The 22,203-nt window shown below is 43.1% G+C and overlaps 1 protein-coding gene across 1 annotated transcript in view; it reads right to left on the reverse strand.

Annotated features, from left to right (window-relative positions):
• Nucleotides 1-386: 386 nt before the first annotated feature.
• Nucleotides 387-22,203, reverse strand: part of LOC117596658 (uncharacterized) — a 37,106-nt gene continuing 15,289 nt past the window's right edge. Inside the window, exons 7-18 of the mRNA XM_053230736.1 lie at nt 20,804-20,989; nt 18,867-19,137; nt 18,620-18,758; nt 18,054-18,172; nt 16,546-16,819; nt 14,073-14,453; nt 13,926-13,935; nt 5,688-5,831; nt 4,047-4,220; nt 2,965-3,101; nt 2,358-2,470; nt 387-2,271 (exon numbers count right to left, since the gene is read on the reverse strand). Of these exons, the coding sequence (XP_053086711.1) occupies nt 2,109-2,271; nt 2,358-2,470; nt 2,965-3,101; nt 4,047-4,220; nt 5,688-5,831; nt 13,926-13,935; nt 14,073-14,453; nt 16,546-16,819; nt 18,054-18,172; nt 18,620-18,758; nt 18,867-19,137; nt 20,804-20,989 (2,111 nt within the window). The 3' untranslated portion in view covers nt 387-2,108. The remainder of the gene's footprint in view (nt 2,272-2,357; nt 2,471-2,964; nt 3,102-4,046; nt 4,221-5,687; nt 5,832-13,925; nt 13,936-14,072; nt 14,454-16,545; nt 16,820-18,053; nt 18,173-18,619; nt 18,759-18,866; nt 19,138-20,803; nt 20,990-22,203) is intronic.

The raw sequence follows: 22,203 nt of genomic DNA on the forward strand, positions 1-22,203 counted from the left end.
CTCATTCTAATAAGTGATTGTTTCTATAATGTTCTGCTGTCTTCACACTTTGACCACAGAAAGTTACTGCAGTTTCGTCTGTTCCTTTACTGGCAGCCGAGCAATTAATAGTCTTTATCTGCACACAGCACGCTTGAGTAAAGAGGTGCAGTTGTATAGTCGCGTCCTCAGAGAAATAGAGAGGAGTAATTCAGTGTTTTTGTGAGTCTTTAACAGATTAGGGATGTTTCAGTGTGTTTATGTGTGAGTGGAGATGGTGGTGGATATCTATGAAAGTGCGAATGTTTAGAGATTATTGCTACTATGATTTCAAAAAGAAGACTCAAAAGCATAACAAAACAGCTTCATATATTTAAGATGATTTAATGAGCAGTGCTTATATTATAACTAGTGACATATGTGAAAAAAATACCCCTTCCCACAACCACTGAGAAATCCAGTATGAGCCTAAACTCACAAATAACTTTGCTATTCCCACTGGAACTTCTAGGCCACAAAACCTGATGAAAAACAATCACTAAACACTAGAGGGCAGTAAACATACAGATTCAATAATGAAATTTCAGCTCTAGCAGAAACTATACAGTTGTTGCTTGCTATCATGGGGGTATCCAGCTTGCTAAGAATTTTATAAAACCCTGAATTTGTGTGCACTACTACTACTACTATGACTACACACACACACACACACACACACACACACACTAACTAATCTAATATTTTAATTTCTTTATTGCCACACAACAGGATCAGTGGTGCAGGTGTTCAACACAGCTCAGTATATACAAAAAATAGTTGAATGACAAGACAAAATGAAGTGAAATTCTCTAATGTCTTTTAATAAAAAATCTTGAGTGAAATTCCATAATGTTGTACTGGGTATTTACAGACATGGACCTTTTTTTGCAGATCCATCAAAACACTTTAAGCAGCAGGGCAGAGAAAATGTTGGCCATGTTAACATTAGACAACCAATTTATTAAAGGATTCTAACTAAAATAAAGGTACTGTATATATTTATATATATCTCTATATATATATATGTATATATTTTACAATTCACTATTTTTAAACTCTTTAATGTTAAGTGTAATGTTTGTGTCCTTTGTTGCTTTCTGAGAGTATCCACACTAAATTACGTTGTATTGTATACAATGACAGTAAAGTATCTTACTCTATTATTATTATTAAAGAGCAACGTTATACATTTGTAGTTACATTTCATGTTGTGGAATGTCCTTGAAACAAGTTACCTGGTGTTATCACTTACGTTATAAGTATCTATTTATAAACAATTGTTGATTCACCAGCATCTCTCTTTTCTTGAGCTTTAAGATAATTGACAAAAAATGCTTATTTTATCATGTTACCCTGAAACCGGGAAATGCAATCTCCTCTGTTCTGAATATTTTACCATGTCTGAGAGAGTGCCACTCGAGACTGGAGTGACATTGGAGACTCCTTCCATAAATGCTGAATTAACGTCTCCTAACAGAACATATCAACAATTACACTTTTTTTTTTGTTAAACAGCAGTACATTTTTTAATCTAATTATTATTAATCTTAGATTATAGGCAGCATCAGAGCATCACAGGGCAACTTAACACCCTCTGAGGAAGAGCTATCTACAGTACAAACTTTTGTACTATAGTACAAACAACAGTACTGTTTTTGTACACTAAATTACCATTATTTAAATTATAACAATGATTTAGTCATTCCACTTATTGGTATTTTTTTGGGAGGAAACCTGAGAACCCTGAGGAAACATGTAAAACTCCACACAGACAGTAACCTGAGCTCAGGATCAAACTGGAGCTCCTGGAGCTGTGAGGTAGATTCATTCCCCACTGCACCACAGAATTACTTGTTAGTGTTTAGAAGGAGTTATCTACTAAGTCGATCTCGTTAAATTCACATGTAGATTCAGCAAATAAACTATAAATTGTGTTTATTTTTTAAACAAAGGTTAGAAGATAAAACACATTTTATTTGGATGCAGGCTTTTGAGCAAAAGAAATGTATTTTCAAGAGGTTTGAGAAGTTAAAATGTAATTCATTGACATGTTAAGTTTAGCCAAGCTACCCTCTGTTAAAAGCTTCCATCTAAATAAAAAATTTCTTTGCACATATCCGGCCATAATTGAAAGAGCATGGAACATCATTCCATGTATTTAGGAAATCTCTTGTTCCACCTTGTGGGATGTAGCCAGTTATAGCGCAGTCCTCATTTCCTTCATGATCATTGGGTTCCGCTTGGCTCCAGTACCTGAAAGCACACAGAGAATCAGCACATCTGGAGCTTCAGACTGAGAGAACTGAGAGCATCATGAGTTCAGGTCAGTGATTTCTTACCCAGTGCCGTTGGTCAGTTCTGTACCGTCCACCCATTTCCACACCCCCTCAGTGTCTCTGTCACTCAGACCAATCCAAGCTTTTGCACTGAGCAGAGTTTTATTGATGAACTCCTGTTGTTTGTAGTAAAATATAAGAATAATAACATCTCAGTAAATTCCTACTGAGGTATAATAACTGGTAGTGCACTTTAGCATTTTAATACATGTAATGTGATTGTATTTTAGGCCCATATGTAAGCAGATACGTCTGGTTGAGCTACATGCAAACGACAAACATATTTTAGTTCAGGAAAATGTGTAGTTATATATAGTAGATCATGTCCAAATTTGACCCTGTAGAGTGTTTTTGCAGATATACACACATATATGCTTTGATACAACTACAAGTAATCCAGCTCATTAAAGCACAGTAAGAGACTATAAACAGAATCACAGTCCAGACTCGGCTAAAGAGCTGAGGAGCTTCGTCACTCCATCACTGTGGAGATCACTGAGAAGCAGTGAATTGAGAAACAAAAGAGGTAACCATTGTAAAGGCATCTTCATTTGTTTATTTTTCCTCAAATATCCCTTTATAAACAGCACATTCTCTCTCTCTCTCTCACCTGTTCCTCTTTGCTGTTTATGATCACCAGGTCTGCTCCTCTCTCTCTGCAGTCCTTTCTGCTCTCAGTCCAGTTCTTCTTCTCAGTAGACTTGTAGTAAAGACTGGAGTTGAAGTAGGTCCATCCAATATCTCTCACTGACAGGAAGATATTTTCATAAACACAAGCGCTTTCATTAAAGTAGTGCATTAAGAGGGTAAATATACTCATCCAACAATCAGTCTGTTAAACAGTAATTCCAGTGTCCTTTTTTCTTGTTGTTATACCTTTGTGGTCACACACCATCTACGACATGTTATCACACGTTATCATACAAAAACGGGCAGGCTGATTGGAGCTGACAGGAAGGCTACAGTAACTCAAATAACCACTCTCTACAACTGTGGTGAACAGAAAAGCATCTCAGAATGCACAATACATTGATAGAAAAACTGAACAGTTGAAATTGTATGCAGGAATACAAAGCAAGAGGAAGAGCAAATGTGATAAACTGTTTATTTCTCAGTTTTGAGGCGGCACTGGGACTTCTGATAAGAACATATAGTAAATAACGGACTGGAAACCACGGGATAAGGAAATATTATTATTGTATCAATATTGTTATTATGGGCACAAAGAGATTTAGTATTAATATTTAGACCGTCAGGACAGTTTTCCGCCTTTGGGTTTTGAGACCATCATCATTTTCCTTTTAAGTGAGTAAGTATAGTGACAATAGGTCAATGCTAAGCCTGTCAACTGCCTGCTGAAATGTAATTGGTTGATGGCGGCCATGTTTTTTGAATTTTTTAATAACATTTTTTATTTTCATTGGACTTCCATCTCACTATAAAAACTTTATTATCCAGTCTCGGTGGTGAGATCAGTTATAGATGGGTTAAAGGTGAGACCAGACTAATTTACATATTAATAAAAACATCTCAGAATCCTCCAGTGTTTGAATAACAGGAAGTGTATAAAAGCTACACAGCTCAGCTTTTAGATACATTTGGAGGGAAATTATTACATAACTGAGTTGTTAAGGTACTCGACACTGATTCTTCTGAGAATATGTGACAGTTTTGCAGTGAAGTATTACTCACCTAGTTTAGAAAGCCTCTGGAGGTCCTCTCTATCCTTCTGTAACTGGTCTCTCTCTTTAGTCAGGTTGATGAATTTGATCCACAGCACTGTGATGGCAGTCAGCAGGAGAACACACAGCAGCAGCACACACACAGCAGTCACTCTGTAACATCTGCTCCATGCAGTGTCTCCTCCTAAAGGGGAATGGCCACAGAGACATGTCTCTTTTCATGTCATGAAATTAAATAACTATTTTGCAAAATGAAAACTATTTGGCAAATGTGTAAAATGAACATGCAACTCTCTGCTCATGTACTTTACGCTGACATTCTTTAACGATCGTGCTGCTGTCATTGGAAAACCTTTAAAATATCCAGCAGCTTTGATGTGTATTGGACGTTGAGACATTTCCTGAACAGCTAATAACTTGATGAGTATGTGTACACTATTTATATATAGTGTAGTATACTCACTCACAGACTCACAGACCATGGCTACTTTATTAGTAATACATCTGTACACCTGGTCTTTCATGCAATTATCCAAGCAGCCAATCCTGTGGCAGTAGCGCAATGCATTCAGATGCAGGTCAAGAGCTTCAGGTAATGTTCACAACAAACATCAGAATAGGGAAAATACTGTGATCTCAGTGACCTTGACTGTAGCATGGTTGCTGGTGAATCTGAGGCTACAGTGGACACAGACTCAGTGAAACTAGTTGAAGATTGGATAAACATGGCCTGGTCTTTGTGCTCTTTTGTGGAAAAAAGGCAATGTTTTTCCAGTCATTTCTAACCAGTTCTCCTCTACCTCTCTAAGCTTCAGGCACATTTCTTCACCCAGAACTGCTGCATGTGTTTAGTTTTTTTTTTTTTGCAACACTTTGTGTAAAGTCTAGAGACATTAAAATCCTAGGAGTTTCTGAAATACTCAAACCAGCACGTCTGGCACCAACAACCATGCAACAGTCAACATCATTGAGATCACATTTCCCCCATTCTAATGTTTGATATGAACATTAACTGAAGCTCTTTGTTTATCCATTTTCTTTCTTGCCATGATATATTCCTTTACTAAGGAGGGTCTTAATCAGTTTCCCAGAAAGCCACACTTTTTTGTTTAAAATGCGCAAAGGTTTGGATACCCTTCCAGTGTCTTGACAATGCTGGAATTGGCAATGAACTCCAGTTCCCAGACTGCTTCATGGCTTACAAACATGGCCACTTTGAATTGCAACACCCAGCCTACACACTCACTGTCATGTTCCCATTCGACTCAATCACACACTGACATATATACAGTATATACACACACAAAACACTCAAAAGACACAAAGTATCACTCCACCAATACACATTTTTGTAGACCTACTGTCAGAGCTGCAGTTAGAAAATAAACAAGTTCTGACCAATCAGCTTTGAGAATTCAACAGCACTGGGGTATACTTTTGCAAAATGTTGAATATTGTTCTTGAGCTGAAAACTGGAATTTTCTCTCTTCCTTCTCTGTGTTACCTCTAACAGCATCTGCACTCTCATAGACATCCATCATCATCTCCACTCACTCAGAAACACACTGAAATGTCTTTAATCTATAAGCGCCTGAATTATTGCATCTCTGCATGTAGATACACATTTGGCCTTGCAAACCTAAACACTTACCTGTGTGTGGATCTGTGTCTAGGTCTCTCTTTGTGTCACTGCCTTTCTTCTCTGCTTCAGGGTCATGACCTCTAACAGCGCTTGCATTCTCATAGATAACTATTTGCTCAAAAGAACGCTGATGCATCTCTAATCTATAAAAGACTCACTAAAACACTAAATTACTGCGTCTCTGCGTGAGCACGAGTGAATGGCTGCACTTCCTTACTAGAGTACACTGCAATACATGTGCTGCTGCCAGTAAAGGAAGTTACAACAGAGGACGGTGCGTCAGTGGCTTCTTGTGGTCAAAGTATGAAGACATTTGAGCTGCACTTTTCAACAATACTTTAGATGTTCCTGTTCAGCAGTTAAATAAATATCAAAACCACATTGTTGTGTTATATAATGATGTATAACGTCATTACACAATGCTATTATACTTTTTACCAGCTGCTTTTAAGATTCATGTATATATTTTAGCAGTATAAATTATGCTATATGAATTAATTGACATGTTCTAACAGTAGATCTGGAATTATTTGTGGAGACCGAAGCTTTTATGCAGCTTTACTGTGAAGTTCCACTGATCTAAGATCAGCATTAAACACTGCTCTCTTTCACACATCAGTATGGGAAAAACGCTCACACCAACAGAACACACACATGGTGCGTGAACACTGACACAGACTCACACACAGGCATGCAGTATGGAAGGAGTTTCCCATGTCGGCACATTGGAACAGAAAGTTTCCCTCATGAGAGAGTCTTCAGGACAGAGGAGTTTGTGCTATGCTTTCTCTTTTTTTTTTTTTTTTTTATAGAGCATGAGCGAATGGCTGCACTTCCTTACTAGTGTACACTGAATTCAATGTGCTGCTGTCAGTAAAGGAAGTTACAACAGAGGACGGAGCATCAGTGGCTTCTTGTGGTCAAAGTATGAAGACATTTGAGCTTCATTTGTGAGACATTTGTGCCCTGACCATGACGGCTTGTCTGACTGAGTAAATACATAAAACTAATGTCTAATATTTGGCATCTCACACATCAGTGACACAGTTTGCTTCAGTGTCAGACAGGGACTTCTATAAGCAAACTGCACTGGCTTTTTTAAGCTATAGCTGAAGAGGGCGTGGAATCTTTTGAATGATGGAAAGACATAGCACATTTACCTCTGCCCCTGTGTAGAGCTTCAATTTTAGTGAAACACTTCTTATTTTGGCTGTATACCATGCACGATCCTTCTGATGGCTCAGGTTATTCACTTCGGCATGTACAACTGTTCCTATGTATAAGAAGTCCTCTTCACTTACTGACATTCAAATGATTGCTTTTGATGCATTTGTGACATAGTGCTGCAAAAGCTGGGCACTGGTGCAGTCCATGTTTTTTCCCTACACTTTTTGCAGTGGCTTGCAGTCTGCTTTTTGCTATTCACTGTTTGCAATCTCTTTTGCCAGCTTTTGCCAAGGCTAAAAACTTGGGAAGTTTCCTGAATTGACTTGGACTTGTCTCAGACTTACTAGTGTTTGTATCGCTCAATATGGTCTTGGTCTCTTGGTCTTGAACTTGGATTTTATTTAGGTGGATATTTTAATGACTTTGCTGCAAATAAATCCTAATGATATAACTCCCCAGGGGGAGACTGAGAGTCACATGAATATGTAGTGTCATGTGTAGACCTATACAAGTTTGTAATTTCAAACATCATTGTTGCTGCACTTAATAGTTGTAATCAGGCCCCAAATTTAAAAAAAAATAATAATAATAATCTCAAAAATGAAGTGTTTAGGGCACACCAAAAAGGTCTTCTGGTCATGAGGCCTTAGTGCTTAAAGTATCTTGACATTTTGTCTGATCTGCATTTAGGAGTCACACATTATTCACACATGTTGCTGGTTGTGAAAAACCTAAGCAAAAATAGTTATAAAGGAAATATGCCCACAATATAACACCAACGCCCAGACACATAAGGCAGTGTTTCTTCAGACAGCCACTCTGAGTGTAGTTTTAGACAAATAAATACCGGTACAACTGCGTCTGTTCGTTTGAAAGCTCGGGATTACTGCAAAGAGAAGAATGGAGATGATTGAGGAGATTTATGCAAATGCAGGTGGTACTCAAGACAACGGAGCTGATTCCAGTGACAATAAAAGTTCATATGAAGAAATTTATGTGAACAAGGACAATTTGGAGACCCAGCGGACCGGAAGACTCAAGCAGTCTGAGACCTCAGGTAAAATATACTCACACTCATAAATACATGTTTATGAAATAGATAGTTTCTGTTCTAAAATCTGATTGGACAAGCTGTGTTCAAAGCTGTTTTAACATCCTCAATGTACGCACAGCTCTAATCACATCACACTAATTTTTAGTATTAATGCACCAGGCTTTAAATCAATAAAACTGTTACACTAATGCCTCGTGAACACTACACAATTGTCTGACTCTGGAAAATTTCTCACACGTAGCAGTGTGCAAACTACATGACTGATTGCAGATAAGGCTCACACACTACCATGATACCACATCATCTTATTTCCGGTTAACGAACGTTTTGTTAAGAGTATTATTTTGAATTTTTGTGAAGCCGAGTGCAACAGCACCACAAGCAGTGCTGTTAGACTCATGATTGTGTCTATTTATTACACAGAGTGACACCCTAGTTTTTATCCATACAGGCTTTATCCATCTTTTGGCCCGTTTTGGTGATGCTTCTGTTATAAGTCATCAGTAGGCGTGTTATGGACTCAATTGTGGGTGTAATGAATGTGAATGAGGTGGATTATTTATGTCTCATCATTTTTAAGCTAAAATGTTTTTGGAGGAGAAGCTAAAAGTTGATAGACTGAGCACACCTGGTCTAACTGAAGTAGAAATTACTCAGTGGGACACACAACAAACAATGTTTCTGTTTACTGTGTTTGCTATTCAGGGGAAATGCAGCATGAACCCAGTAGAGCATACTACTTACTGTCTAAGTGTGTGTGTGTGTGTATGTGTGTGTGTGTGTAATAATCCCCCCTCCCCCCACACACACACATTTATTTATTTTTTTTTAATTTATTGCATTTAACAAATGCACTTATCCAGAGAGACTTACATATTGTTGTTGTTGTTGCTGTTGTTGTTGTTACTGATGTTGTTATCACCATCATCATCAATGAGACTTCTGGATATAATATATTGGTTAACTCTAATAGTTTAATTGTCAAGCTACTGATGCCCTCCCATCTACTATCACCACCAGCTACCACTGGACGTACGTAAATAAACTGAACCTAACCCAACCAAACTCTTGGTTCTTTTGGTTAACACTAACAAGCTACCTTAACATGAACTCTGGGCTGGTGAATGGGGCAATAATCCTTGCAAATAAAGTATCTGACTGCTTTGGGTTATTGTATTTGACTGGCTGGAAGAAACTACACTAGCATTACCTGTTGCAGCTTTGGCTGTCTCTCTGTTTCCCATGCATGCATCCGTGCAAAAACTGGGGAGTGTACGTCAACTGTCTACTTGAATTGTTATGTAAAGGACATTTAAATAATTTAAAGCATTACTGCATTTACACACCTGTCCAGGAGCAACGTCGCTAAGTCTGTGTCTAGCTTCATCCTCTCCACTAGTAATACACTACTCCACAATTTCAATGCAAACGGCCCTTTCCTACACATTTACTTATGAAACTTTGTATTTTTTGTGTGTGTGTTTTTATTGTTTTATGAGCATTTCTAGGTATTAACCTGGACACACACATGTCTCTGTATCTGTTCTTCCATTAGGATTCAACACCACGGGAGGCAGATGGTACAGACTGACTGCAGTGTGTGTGCTGCTGCTGTGTGTTCTCCTGCTGACTGCCATCACAGTGCTGTGGATCAACAACCTGAATACAGAAAACAAGCAGCTACAGACCAGTTACAACAACCTGACTATAGGGAGAGACCAGTTACAGACCAGTTACAACAACCTGACTATAGAGAGAGAGCAGTTACAGACAAGTTACAACACCCTGACTATAGAGAGAGAACAGTTACAGACAAGTTACAACACCCTGACTAAAGAGAGAGACCAGTTACAGACAAGTTACAACAACCTGATTAAAGAGAGAGACCAGTTACAGACCAGTTACAACAACCTGACTAAAGAGAGAGACCAGTTACAGACCAGTTACAACACCCTGACTAAAGAGAGAGAGCAGTTACAGACCAGTTACAACAACCTGTTTAAAGAGAGAGACCAGTTACAGACCAGTTACAACAACCTGACTAAAGAGAGAGACCAGTTACAGACCAGTTACAACACCCTGACTAAAGAGAGAGACCAGTTACAGACCAGTTACAACAACCTGATTAAAGAGAGAGAGCAGTTACAGACCAGTTACAACAACCTGACTAAAGAGCGAGACCAGTTACAGACCAGTTACAACACCCTGACTAAAGAGAGAGACCAGCTACAGACCACATCCAACACCTTGACTATAGAGAGAAACCAGTGTCAGTCTAGTTACATGTTGGCTATTACAGGTGAGCAAATAATTTAAATAAATTCATAGTTTATCAAAATCTATTAAAACCCAGGGATGTACATTTAAAAATGGTTATTAAAGAAACACCCTGAGTGTTTTGTGTCCTTCTATGTGATCAGATCTTGTTAAACAAGGATGGAGATTCGTCAGCGCAAGTCTTTACTACATCTCTACTGAGACGAAGAGCTGGACTGAGAGCAGACAGGACTGCAGAGAGAGAGGAGCAGACCTGGTGATCATAAACAGCAGAGAGGAATGGGTGCGTGTGTGTGTATGTTTGTGTGTGTGTATGCTGGAGAAAGTCTAAACCAGTGTAATCTTTAAGGCCCTAGCACGGAAAGTGCTCAGGGCCATATTGTTTTCCTATGGATTATTAGGGCCCAAGCACTGCAAGTTTGCAGAAAAGACATATACAATATAGCTATAATTAGGCACATAAACAGTGCTATGTTGCACCCCCTTAAATGCATGTGCCCACTACACATTAATTCACTACAATTAATTAATGGCTAATAAGTATAACAACATATATCTCTTATCTTCTTCATGTTATCTCACCAAATATAAGCTGTATGTTTGGACATGGAAGCTGTTGTAAAGCCTTAGACCTGGGCTTAACCTAAAACATCAGCGCAAAACAAGTTACTCTACATCGCTCGCTTCACTATGCATTGTTTTCATATACCCACCGGGTGGCGATGGCACCTTAGTGATTGGGCCCATCATCGCTGTTTGCAGTTATATTTTCATATTGTGCTCTCAATCACAGGAGTTCATCATTAAACAGCTGGGCGACACCACCTGGGCTTGGATTGGTCTAAGTGACAGAGACACAGAGGGAGAGTGGAAATGGGTGGATGGTACACCACTGATGCGCGGCACTGGGTAAGAGACTGAAATTAATTCTGTATCTTTGTCTATTTATCAGACTGTCTCACTTCCTGTGCACTGCAGCAGATAGATGAAGCCATGCTAACTTTATCTCCTGTTATAGTCTTATTGGTCAGTGTTATGGAGTTGTTAAAATTGTTATAAATCTCAGTGAGTTAAATGTGTGGAATTGAACATAACTGAACACTGATTCTGATTCTCTGGCTTTCAGATACTGGTATAAGGGGGAACCGAATGATCAAGGTAATAATGAGGACTGTGCTGAGATCTTGAAGTTTCCAGATAGGAAGGCCTGGAATGACAGACCATGTTCATTTAAAATAAAGTGGATCTGTGAGAAAAATATTTTTAAGTGGTAAATTTAGAACCGACAGCAAAATTATAAAATGCTTGCAAACATATCAAATTTATGTAATGAGCAGTTGGACCCTTTGTATCGATCATGTGAAGATCATGTGACCCTCTCAGTTAACCTGCTCTCAGTGTAAATAATTTGAGATATTTCACTGCAGAATAAAAACTAGTCCACAATGTCCTTCCAGGTTCCTTTGTTGTTCTTGTTTTTCTTAGAAAGAGTGTTTGGATGTTTTTTTTGTTTTGGTTTTTTTTTGCTGAAGATGCTTATTGGATTTGAGATGATTCTTGTCTGCTCACACCATGCCTGTAATTCTAAATTAAACTGATCCTTGTCATTTATTGTATCTTATAGCTTGTATCTTATAGCTCTGTCATATTCATATGTTTGTGATGTATGAAACAAATGCAAACAAGACAAGTCTCCCTCTTTTGTTCAGTAAGGCTAAGCTTCAGGCTGTGTCATGCCTGTGTCTAAGGGCCTGTAAATAGACTTAGATCCATTTCTAGATTTTACTAGAAATGGACATTAAAAAAACTGATTGGAATAATTGATCAGATAATGTAGGGTGAGAACATAATATCAAATTACCATGAAGTGATTTCTTTTTGGTTTAAATAGGTCAGAAATTGTAAAATCTGAAACTGAACTGAAAGCTGAAACCAATGAGCCTAGAGGGAAAGAAGAATTACTTTAAAGCCTAAACTGTTTTATTGTCATGATGATGATCATAATGATGATGATGATGCTTAAATTTCAATGCAGTATTTATAAATAAATCTGCATCTGCTTCTGTGGCACTGTGTAATTTTTTTCAGTTATTCTTATCTGAATATCCCCACATCTTATTTGGTTCCCCCACATTCAAGTACCTGAAACCCAAAGAATCAGAATTAGACTTTAGCTCATTTGCCTTTACTTACACATCTTTCTATTACAAAACAGTTCTATTGGAGCCCCTGAAAATGGAAGTACTTTGCTTAAAATGGCTGTAATTCCTAAATGGTAAATGCCATATTTTTGTGGAACCTCTTAAAATAAAGCTGAAAGTGAACATTTTGGTCATATCTTGATTGTTTTATTTCAAATCCATTGTGGTGGTGTAAAAATGCAAAATCACAAAAACTCTGTCACTGTCCAAATACTTCCAGACCTGACTGTATATATATACATATATATATAAATTAAAACCTTATTTAGCATTGTAATAGTACCCAAAAAGGCCAAAATCCAGAGATGAATTACAGAAAATGTGAGTTATGTGTGAATTAAGTGGAGTGAGGAGAAAATGATTTGACATGAAAGGCAAGAAAAAAAAAGATACATACTCTGTCCCCAGGTGATCATGGACACCAAGCACATCACACAGGGAAACTCTTTCTCTCTTACTTTTAGCAACTATAGGCTTACAGGTTTACAGCAGAGAGAAGACCATCCTCCTTTTTTCATATTTCACATTTGTCTGGGTAATTGTAATTTAAATTTGACAGTATAATCCATATGTAAAAGTGCAGTCAATTATTAGATTACAAGATTAAAGCTGATCAATCAAGTGTTACTTGATCAATTAGTTAGTCTTATGTGTAAATTCACACACACTCAGGAGCTTGAGTAGAATACAACTGTTTTTCTAAAGTTACAGGATAGGATTTTCATGAATACCAAGTTTCTCCTGTAAACGTTCCTATGAAAATTTACGGGTGAATTCATTTGTACTCAGCTTGATAAATGAGGCCCATTGACAGGAAAAGAAAAAAGTCTGGGTTTACTTCTTACAAATGTTGCATGCCTAACAAAACTAAAGACATTAATTTCACAAGATATATCCATGTAATTGAAAATCCATGTGTTTTTGTAAAGAGGACAGTGAAACAATGTCATAACGGAGTCCATGGAGACAGATGCAGGTGCATGTGAAGTTCTTTATTAAAAGAACTTCTTTAATAAAAACACAAAAAAACAACAGAAATGAACCAGGGATACAGGGAAACCAGGAACTAGGACGCATGGAGCTAGGCTAAAGCTTAAATACTATGCACAGGGCTTACAGTAACAGAAACCTCCCCCTGTTGTTCTACAAGGAAGGTCAGGGTGCCCTCTAGTGGCCCAAGGTGGAACTACCCCTGGGGGCCATGACAAACGTCTCCAGGTTACGCATGTAACCATGGTTCCTCGAGGGAACGAGACGCTGCGTCGAAATGCTATGGGAATGCCTTCAGCGTGACCGCGCTCTGAATAACGTCACGGGCTGGGTGACATAGCGACCTGGAAGCATAAAAGCCCGAGCGGCAAACGCTGCGCTAGCTTCTGAGAAATGAGGCAAGTGCGGCAGGGATGCCGGAAGTGTGGCACTGAGATGCAGCATCTCGTTCCCTCGGGGAACCATGGTTACATGCGTAACCTGGAGACGTTCCCCTTCAGGAAGTCGAGCTGCGTCGAAACGCTATGGGAACGAGTATGCCCACGCCGCCAGACTTACAAATCCCTGCCTAGTGTGGAAAGGGCACAGCTCAAGGCAAAAGGACAGAAGAGCCGGGAGTGGCTCACATATCCAGGCCGTAGAACCTGGCAAACGTCAGGGGCGTGGACCAACCCGCCGCGTTGCAGATGTCCTTCATGGACACACCTGCGAGAAAGGCCATCGAGGCCGCCACACCGAGTGAGCCTTGACCCCCAAGGGTGAGGGAAGACCAGAGGACTCATAAGCCAGGGAAATGGCCTCCACAATCCACCGGCTGAGGGTCTGCTTGGTAGCAGGAAGACACCTCTTCGGGGGACCAAAGCATACAAGCAATTGGTCCGCCCTCCTCCACAGGGGAGCTCTGTGGACGTACGCATCCAGTGCTCGCACTGGACATGTACAGTTAAGCTTCCGATGGTCGGGCTCCCGAAAGGGAGGAGGAAAGAAGGCCTGCAGCACGAATGGCCATGGTGCCGAGGAGGGACCTTTTGGGTACATACCCCACTCGGGGGTACAAGAACGCTTTGGCCAGACCGGGCGCAAATTCTAAGTAAGAAGGGGCCACAGAGAGGGCCTGAAGATCCCCCACTCTCCTAAGAGAGGAAATCGCCAAGAGAAAAGCAGTTTTCAACGTCAAAAGACGGTCCAAAATCTCCTCTATGGGCTCGAAGGGGGGTTTACAGAGAGCCTCTAAAACCACGGCCAGGTCCCAAGGAGGGACCCGAGATCGCACTGGAGGTCTGAGCCTCAGCGCACCGCGGAGGAAACGTGTAACCAGGGGGTGCCTGCCCACTGACTGACCACCGAGGGGGGCGTGTCAGGCCGCAATAGCCACCACGTAGACCTTCAGGGTGGAGTCGGTCAGCCCTGTGGAGAGACTGGCCTGCAGGAACTCCAGCACTGTACCAACTGGGCAGTGAACAGGGTCGAGCCAGCGGTCTCCGCACAAGGAAGTGAAAAGTTTCCACTTCAGGGCGTACAGTTTCCTCATTGAGGGAGCTCTGGACTGGAGGATGGTCTCAACAATCTCGGCTGAGAGACCGGAAGATCTGAGTTGTGCCCCCTCAGAGGCTACACCCACAGCTTCCACAACTCCGGGCGGGGGTGAAGGATGTCGCCCCCCGCCTGTGAGAGGAAGTCCCTCCTGACGGGAATCTCTCATGGAGAGCCGTCGAGAAGGGAAATCAGGTCCGAGAACCATACTCGGCCTGGCCAGAACGGGGCTACTAGCAGCAAGCGGACCCCATCCCGGCGCACTCTCTCCAGAACGTACAGACATACAGGCGTACAGACGCTGCCTCGGCCACGTCTGTACCATAGCATCCACTCCTAGGGGAGCTGGATGAGTCAGAGAGAACCAGAGGGGACAGTGCAAGGTCTCCTGAGTCACAAACAGATCCACCTGAGCTCGGCCGAACAAACGCCACATCTGCTCCACCTCCTCGGGGTGGAGCCTCCATTCCCCGGGCATCAGCCCCTGCCTCGACAGGGCGTCTGCTCCCATATTGAGACAGCCAGGGATATAAACTGCTTTCAGAGAGAGGAGTTTCCCCTGGCACCACACAAGGAACTGGAGCGCCAGCCTGTAAAGGGGGCTCGAGCGCAGACCTCCCTGGTGGTTGATATAAGAGACCACTGCCGTGTTGTTGGTGCGCACCAACATGTGGTGACCTCTTAGGTCCGAGAGAAAGTGTTTCAGTGCTAGAAACACGGCCAGCATCTCCAGGCAGTTGATGTGCCAAGTGAGATGGCGGCCGCTCCACAGACCACGGGCAGAGCGGCCACTCATGACCGCTCCCCATCCAGTGAGAGATACATCCGTTGCTAGCATTACACGGCGACAAGGAGCTCCCAGCACCGGGCCCTGAGACAAGAACCCAGGTTCCCTCCACATGTCTAAGGCACGTAGGCACCGTCGCGTGACCTTGATCATGCGGAGCGGGTTTCCCCTCGGGGAGAACCCCCTGGTCTTGAGCCACCACTTTAGGGGTCTCATGTACAGCAGGCCAAAAGGTATTACGTTGGACGCAGCTGCCATCAGACCCAGCAGTCTCTGAAACTGCTTCACAGTGAGTGACCGGCCTTCTCTCACTCTCGCGACTGCTGTGAGGATCGACTCGATCCGAGCAGGGGACAGGCGTGTCTGCATCGTGGTTGAATCCCACACCGCGCCCAGATAAGTGATTCTCTGTACTGGAGAAAGCACACTTTTCTCGACGTTTAGGCTTAACCCCAGCTCTTTCATATGGGCGAGAACGACATCTCGATGCCGAACCGCCATCTGCTCCGATCGAGCTAATATCAACCAGTCGTCGATATAATTCACTTTGCGGTTGCCCCGGAGCAAAATCACAAAAACATTCTCCTTGGTGACGCGGAGAGAAAGATCAGTGGCCCGCCTGAGCTCTGTCACGTGCTCAGACTGCATCTCCCCGTGCTCATCCAGCTCTTTGAGCAGGTCGGCCTGGTACGCCTGTAACACCGCCATGGTGTGCAGACACGCACCAGCCTGATGCGCTGCCGTGTACGCCTTGCCCACCAGCGTTGAGGTGGTCCGCAGCGGCTTGGTGGGCAGCGCCAGAGCCTTCAGGGACGATGCCGCACCAGGGGACAGATAGCTAGCTAGCGTCTGTTCAACCCTGGGCATCGCCCTGTAGCCAGTCTGGTCCAGCCCCGCCACGTTAGCATAGTAAGAGAAGGCGGGACTGAATAAACGGGCCGAAAAAGGCCTCCTCCATGACCTCGACACCTCAGTGTGGAGGTCGGGGAAATATTGAGGAGACTGTGGCAGATGAGAGTCGGCGCCCTCCACGTCAACCTCCTCGGATGAAGACAGGCGGAGCGCCGGGCCTGCTCCCCGGGGGGAAGATACCGCAGAGCGGGCTTCCGGACCCAGAGAGCGGATAGTGGATCTGGAGGGTGAGGAAGGAGAAAAGGACTCACCCGTCTCCATTCCCTCGGCCAGATCCATCTGCGAGCCCCACGAGCGCAACCGCCGCTCTGCCTCGGAGTGAAGGCTCCCTCCTCAAAGAGAGCCTTTCGGGAGCGAAGCGCGGGCAGCGGCAAACACTCACAATGCGAGCAGCCAGCTCCCTCGAGAGCCGACTCTGCGTGCCCCACTCCCAAGCAGACAACGCAAAGACTGTGTGTATCCCCGCCGGTAATATAACGCAGGCAGGGAGGAACACACAGCCTAAAACGATGTCCGCTCTCGCCCCGTTTATGTTTCGTTTTGTCCTTGGCTTTAGGCATGCCGCAGACAACACAGAAAGACAAACAATAGACAGACAATATCACACAGAGCGCTTGCTGAATGACAGAAAGCTAGCACAGCGTTTGCCGCTCAGGCTTTTATGCTTCCGGGTCGCTACGTCACCCCACCCGTTAAGTCTCGCCCATCCATTGGACTGATTACACATGTTATTCAGAGCGCGGTCACGCTGAAGGCATTCCCATAGCGTTTCAACGCAGCTCGAGTTCCTGAAGGGGAACAATTGTTTATAGATATTTGTAGACCTTGTTTGGTTAGATTTAAGCTTCTACCTTTGACTTTTTGTATATCAAAGCTGCAAACTTACAATGAAATATTATTTTCTGTTATTAAATACATCCCAACATTTGTCTAGATTTTTTCTTTTGTAAGCAAAATGTGCTAAACACAAGACCAAGTTTGCAAATATCAATATCCACAGCAAACTTTAAAGGAAAACTCCACCCTGAAAAATATATTACAGATGAATGTGTACAGTATATTGAATGCCACTGAAGATCATATTTTAAATAAAAAGTTTTTTTTCTAGGTGGGGTTTCTCTTCAGTGTCATCTCTGTTTGCAGAGATAAAACAGACACTTTTTAAGAAATGTAAACTAATCAATCATCTTATATCAAATGTAAGTGTTTTTGTGGAAGTGTTTTAAACAACAACAACAAAGCTGTAAACTCTTAACTGTACATAATCCATGTTAACAATGTTTGTTGTCAGACTCAGAGCAGTTCTTGTCTGTGGATCTGTTAATATGTTAATCTGCTAATTAGTCAAGGTGTTGGATGTGGTCTGTAACTCATCTCTCTCTTTAGTCAGGTTGTTGTAACTGCTCTGTAACTAGTCTCTCTCTTTAGTCAGGGTGTTGTAACTGGTCTGTAACTGTTCTCTCTCTTTAGTCAGGCTGTTGTAACTGGTCTGTAACTGGTCTCGCTCTTTAGTCAGGTTTTTGTAACTTGTCTGTAACTGGTCTCTCTCTTTAGTCAGGTTATTGTAACTGGTCTGTAACAGTTCGCTCTCTATAGTCAGGGTGTTGTCACTGGTCTGTAACTGGTCTTTTTATGGAATTCTGGAATTCAGGTTACTGAATTTGATCCACAGTACTGGGACAGCAGTCAGCAGGTGAACCCACGGCAGCAGTACCACACACACTGCAGTCAGTCTGTCCTTGCACGGTTGATTCCTGACACTACAAAGAAATTAATAATGTTATTGTTAAATGTTAAAGCCACACTGTGAAGAGAGCAAATAAATTAAACCACCACCTTGGTGTTAGCCGTTCCACCACAACCCTGATCAAGATAATGTGGTTACGAGGAGCGACTGGAAACGTCTGACGCACTCGTGTTTTATGTTTGCCTTATGTTTGTGTTTTATATTCTGGAGGAGGTGGGAACCTAGTGAACTCAAACGTAAAGTTAATCAAGTGCCAGGCATGCATCCTCCCACCCTGGTCCCTCCGTCCTCCTCATCGCAATCCTCTGCAGCCAGAATCAGGCCTTCAGCCTGATGTACACCCCCTCCTCCTCCTTCAGGAGGAGCGGTGCTGCCCTCTCGGCTATGTCGTTCTGCTGGCCGGCCCCGCATTCTGGGAGCGAAAGGAGAGACAAGAGGGGGAAAAGGGGAGAGAGAAGGAGCAAGCAGGAGAGTCAGAGCAAGAGGGAAAGGGATGAGAGAGAGAAAAGGAAAAACTGACTCCCAGGTCCTCAGACACACTGTCATCTGGTCCTTGGCCAGCCAGGAAGCGATTCCCCAAGACGCCGGGAGCTGGCACTGGACCTCCTGGTGGACGGCTGTGCCCCCCCTCCCCCCCTTTCCAGGCAGACAGCAACTGCACCTCTGCCTCCTGGTGGATGGCAGCAACTCCTCCGTCCTCCAGCAACCGCACCAGCACCACACTTCCACAACACCAGCACTATCCTCATGCAGCAGCGAGGACTCTATGACAGCACGTCCCTCCTCCCTCCCTAGTTTCGGCACCAATGTAACAATCGTCAAAGACGAGCAAGGAGGAGGTGGGAACCGAGTGAACTCAAACATAACATTTAATAATAAACAGAACTCAGACATAACAGAAACAAACATAGCACAAACATAAAACCCACTGGCATCTCTCTCTATCCCAGGCATCTACAGCCACTCCTTTATTACTCTCTCCCACTGATTAGACAACTCAATGCCAGGCATGACACAGGCACACACACACACACACACACACATATATATATATATATACATACACCAATCAGCCATAACATTAAAACCACTGACAAGTGAAGTGAATAACATTGATTATCTCATTACAGTGGTACCTGTAAAGGAGTGGGATATATTAGGCAGCAAGTGAACAGTCAGTTCTTGAAGTTAATGTGTTGGAAGCAGGAAAAATTGGCAAGCGTAAAGATCTGAGCAACTTTAACAAGGGCCAAATTGTGATGGCTAGACAACTGGGTCAGAGCATCTCCAAAATGGCAGGTCTTGTGGGGTGTTTCCAGTATGCAGTGGTTAGTACCTACCAAAAGTGATCCAAGGAAGAACAGATAGTGAACCGGCGACAGGGTCATGGGCACCCAAGGCTCATTGATGGGCTTGGGGAGCAAAGACTAGCCTGTCTCGTCCGATCCCAAAGAAGAGCCACTGTAGCACAAATTGCTGAAAAGGTTAATGCTGGTTATGATAGAAAGGTGTCAGAACACACAGTGCATCACAGTGCATATAGCCACAGACTGGTCAGAGTGCCCTTGCTGACCCCTGTCCACCACCGAAAGCACTTACAATGAGCATGTGAGCAATCAAAGAAGGTGGCATAGTCATGAATCACGTTTTCTTTTACATCATGTGGATGGACGGATGCGTATGTGTCGCTTACCTGGGGAAGAGATGGCAACAAGATGCACTATGGGAAAAAGTCAAGCCAGTGGAGGCAGTGTGATGCTCTGGGCAGTGTTCTGCTGGGAAACCTTGGGTCCTGGCATTCATGTGGATGTTACTTTGACACGTACCACCTACTTAATCATTGTTGGAGACCCAATACACCCCTTCATGGCAATGGTATTCCCTAATTTCAGCAGGATAATGCACACTGCCACACTGCAAAAATGATCCAGGAATGGTTTGAGGAACATGACAAAGAGTTCAAGGTGTTGACTTGGCCTCCAAATTCCCCAGATCTCAATCTGATCGAGCATCTGTGGGATGTGCTGGACAAACAAGTCCAATCCTGTGGAGGCCCCAGCTCGCAACTTACAGGACTTAAAGGATCAGCTGTTAATGTCTTGGTGCCAGATACCACAGCACACCATCAGCGGTCTTGTAGAGTCCATGTCCTGATGGGGCAGAGCTGTTTTGGTGGCACAAGGAGGATCTACACAATCTTAGGCAGGTGGTTTTAATGTTATGGCTGATCGGTGTGTGTGTGTGTACATATATATATATATAAAAGATGAGTGCAATGCTTCATATCCATGCCACTAACCACTGTTACCTAATCCCAAGGCCTAAAAATAGCTGCTACCTTACTGCACGCTTTTTGAGAAGAGGCTTCAACCATCTTTCCCGCAGGCCAGGGAAGATGATGCAAGTTTGAGTGTCGACATACTGTTAATCGCTCAATCCTGCACAAAACCATCTCACCTGCTCTAGGCAGGTCTCCAAGTGGGGGTTCGTGTGAACTGGCTGGATTCTCTACTGGAGTCTGTAATTCTGAACGGGCCACAGAAATAGGACTGACTACACTCGACTGTTCCTGAAGACCAACTTCTCCATCAGAGGCTAACTCCCTAAGCTCTGGTTCAAAACCAGCTTGATCACTGCCCTGTACTAGAGCCAACAAGTCCACTTCATCATCCGGGAGGGTATATCCCCCACCAGATCCTGTGGGTTATTGGCCTGGTCAACAGCCACTTCTTCCCTACACACTTGGCTCTTTAGCAGGGAGCGGTGAACATTGCTTACTTTGGCCAGGTCATCCACGGGTGCAATGGTATACACCACCCCCCTTTCATTGGTGCTCTTACCACTTGATACACCACTGGGCTTCACAGGTCCTGGATCTTATGGCAACCTTTTGCCTCATTCTCCCAAAGCTACACCAAATGACCCTCCACCAATGCAGTATCGTGGCACTGTGCTGATCATGTTGGGCCTTGTGCCTGGCCGCTATGACCTGCAACTGTTCACATGCCCCAGCAAAGGCCACCTGTAACCTGGTCTGGTGTTCGAAGACCCAATCATGCACACTTCCTCCATTTCCTGATTTCAACAGGAAATCAATTGGCAACCACAGGTCCTGGCCAAACATCAGGAAAAGCAATGTTTCACCTGTAGCCTTGATGAGGAGTACTATTGTAACTGAAAATTATCTGAGAGAGGCAGGCCACCCAATCTTGCTTTCTAGAGACTGACAAAGTGCGCAGCAAATTGTGCAATGTGCAGTTGAAATGCTCGCAGTGGCCATTACCAGCCAGATGGTATGGAGTAGTGCAAGACCTTTCCACACCGTAAAGCCCACACAGTTGGCAAATCAACAATGACTCAAAATTCCGACCCTGATCTGAATGGAGGCGACCTGGAATGTCAAACTTATAAAACCACTTGGTCACCAGAGGCTGAGCCACCTTCTCAGCCCACTGATCCCATGTTGGAACAGCCAAAGTATACTTACTGCAAACGTTGGTCATCACCAAAACATGAGCACAGCAGCTATGCTCATACTTACATAGGAATAACATTCATGAATTGTATCAGTCAGGATTTAGGCCTCATCATAGCACAGAGACAGCACTGGTTAAAGTGGTAAATGACTTACTACTGGCCTCTGATCAGGGTTGTGTCTCCTTGCTTGTGCTGCTTGACCTTAGTGTAGCTTTTGATAGCATCGATCATGTTATTCTCCTCGATAGACTGGAAAATGTAGTAGGCATTAAGGGAACGGCCCTTTCCTGGCTCAGGTCTTATTTGACTGATCGTTATCAGTTTGTAAACGTAAATGGTGACTTCTGATACTAAGGTAAAGTTTGGTGTCCCGCAAGGCT

This window comes from Pangasianodon hypophthalmus, chromosome 28 (assembly GCF_027358585.1).
Source record: "Pangasianodon hypophthalmus isolate fPanHyp1 chromosome 28, fPanHyp1.pri, whole genome shotgun sequence".
Taxonomy (NCBI): Eukaryota; Metazoa; Chordata; class Actinopteri; order Siluriformes; family Pangasiidae; genus Pangasianodon; species Pangasianodon hypophthalmus.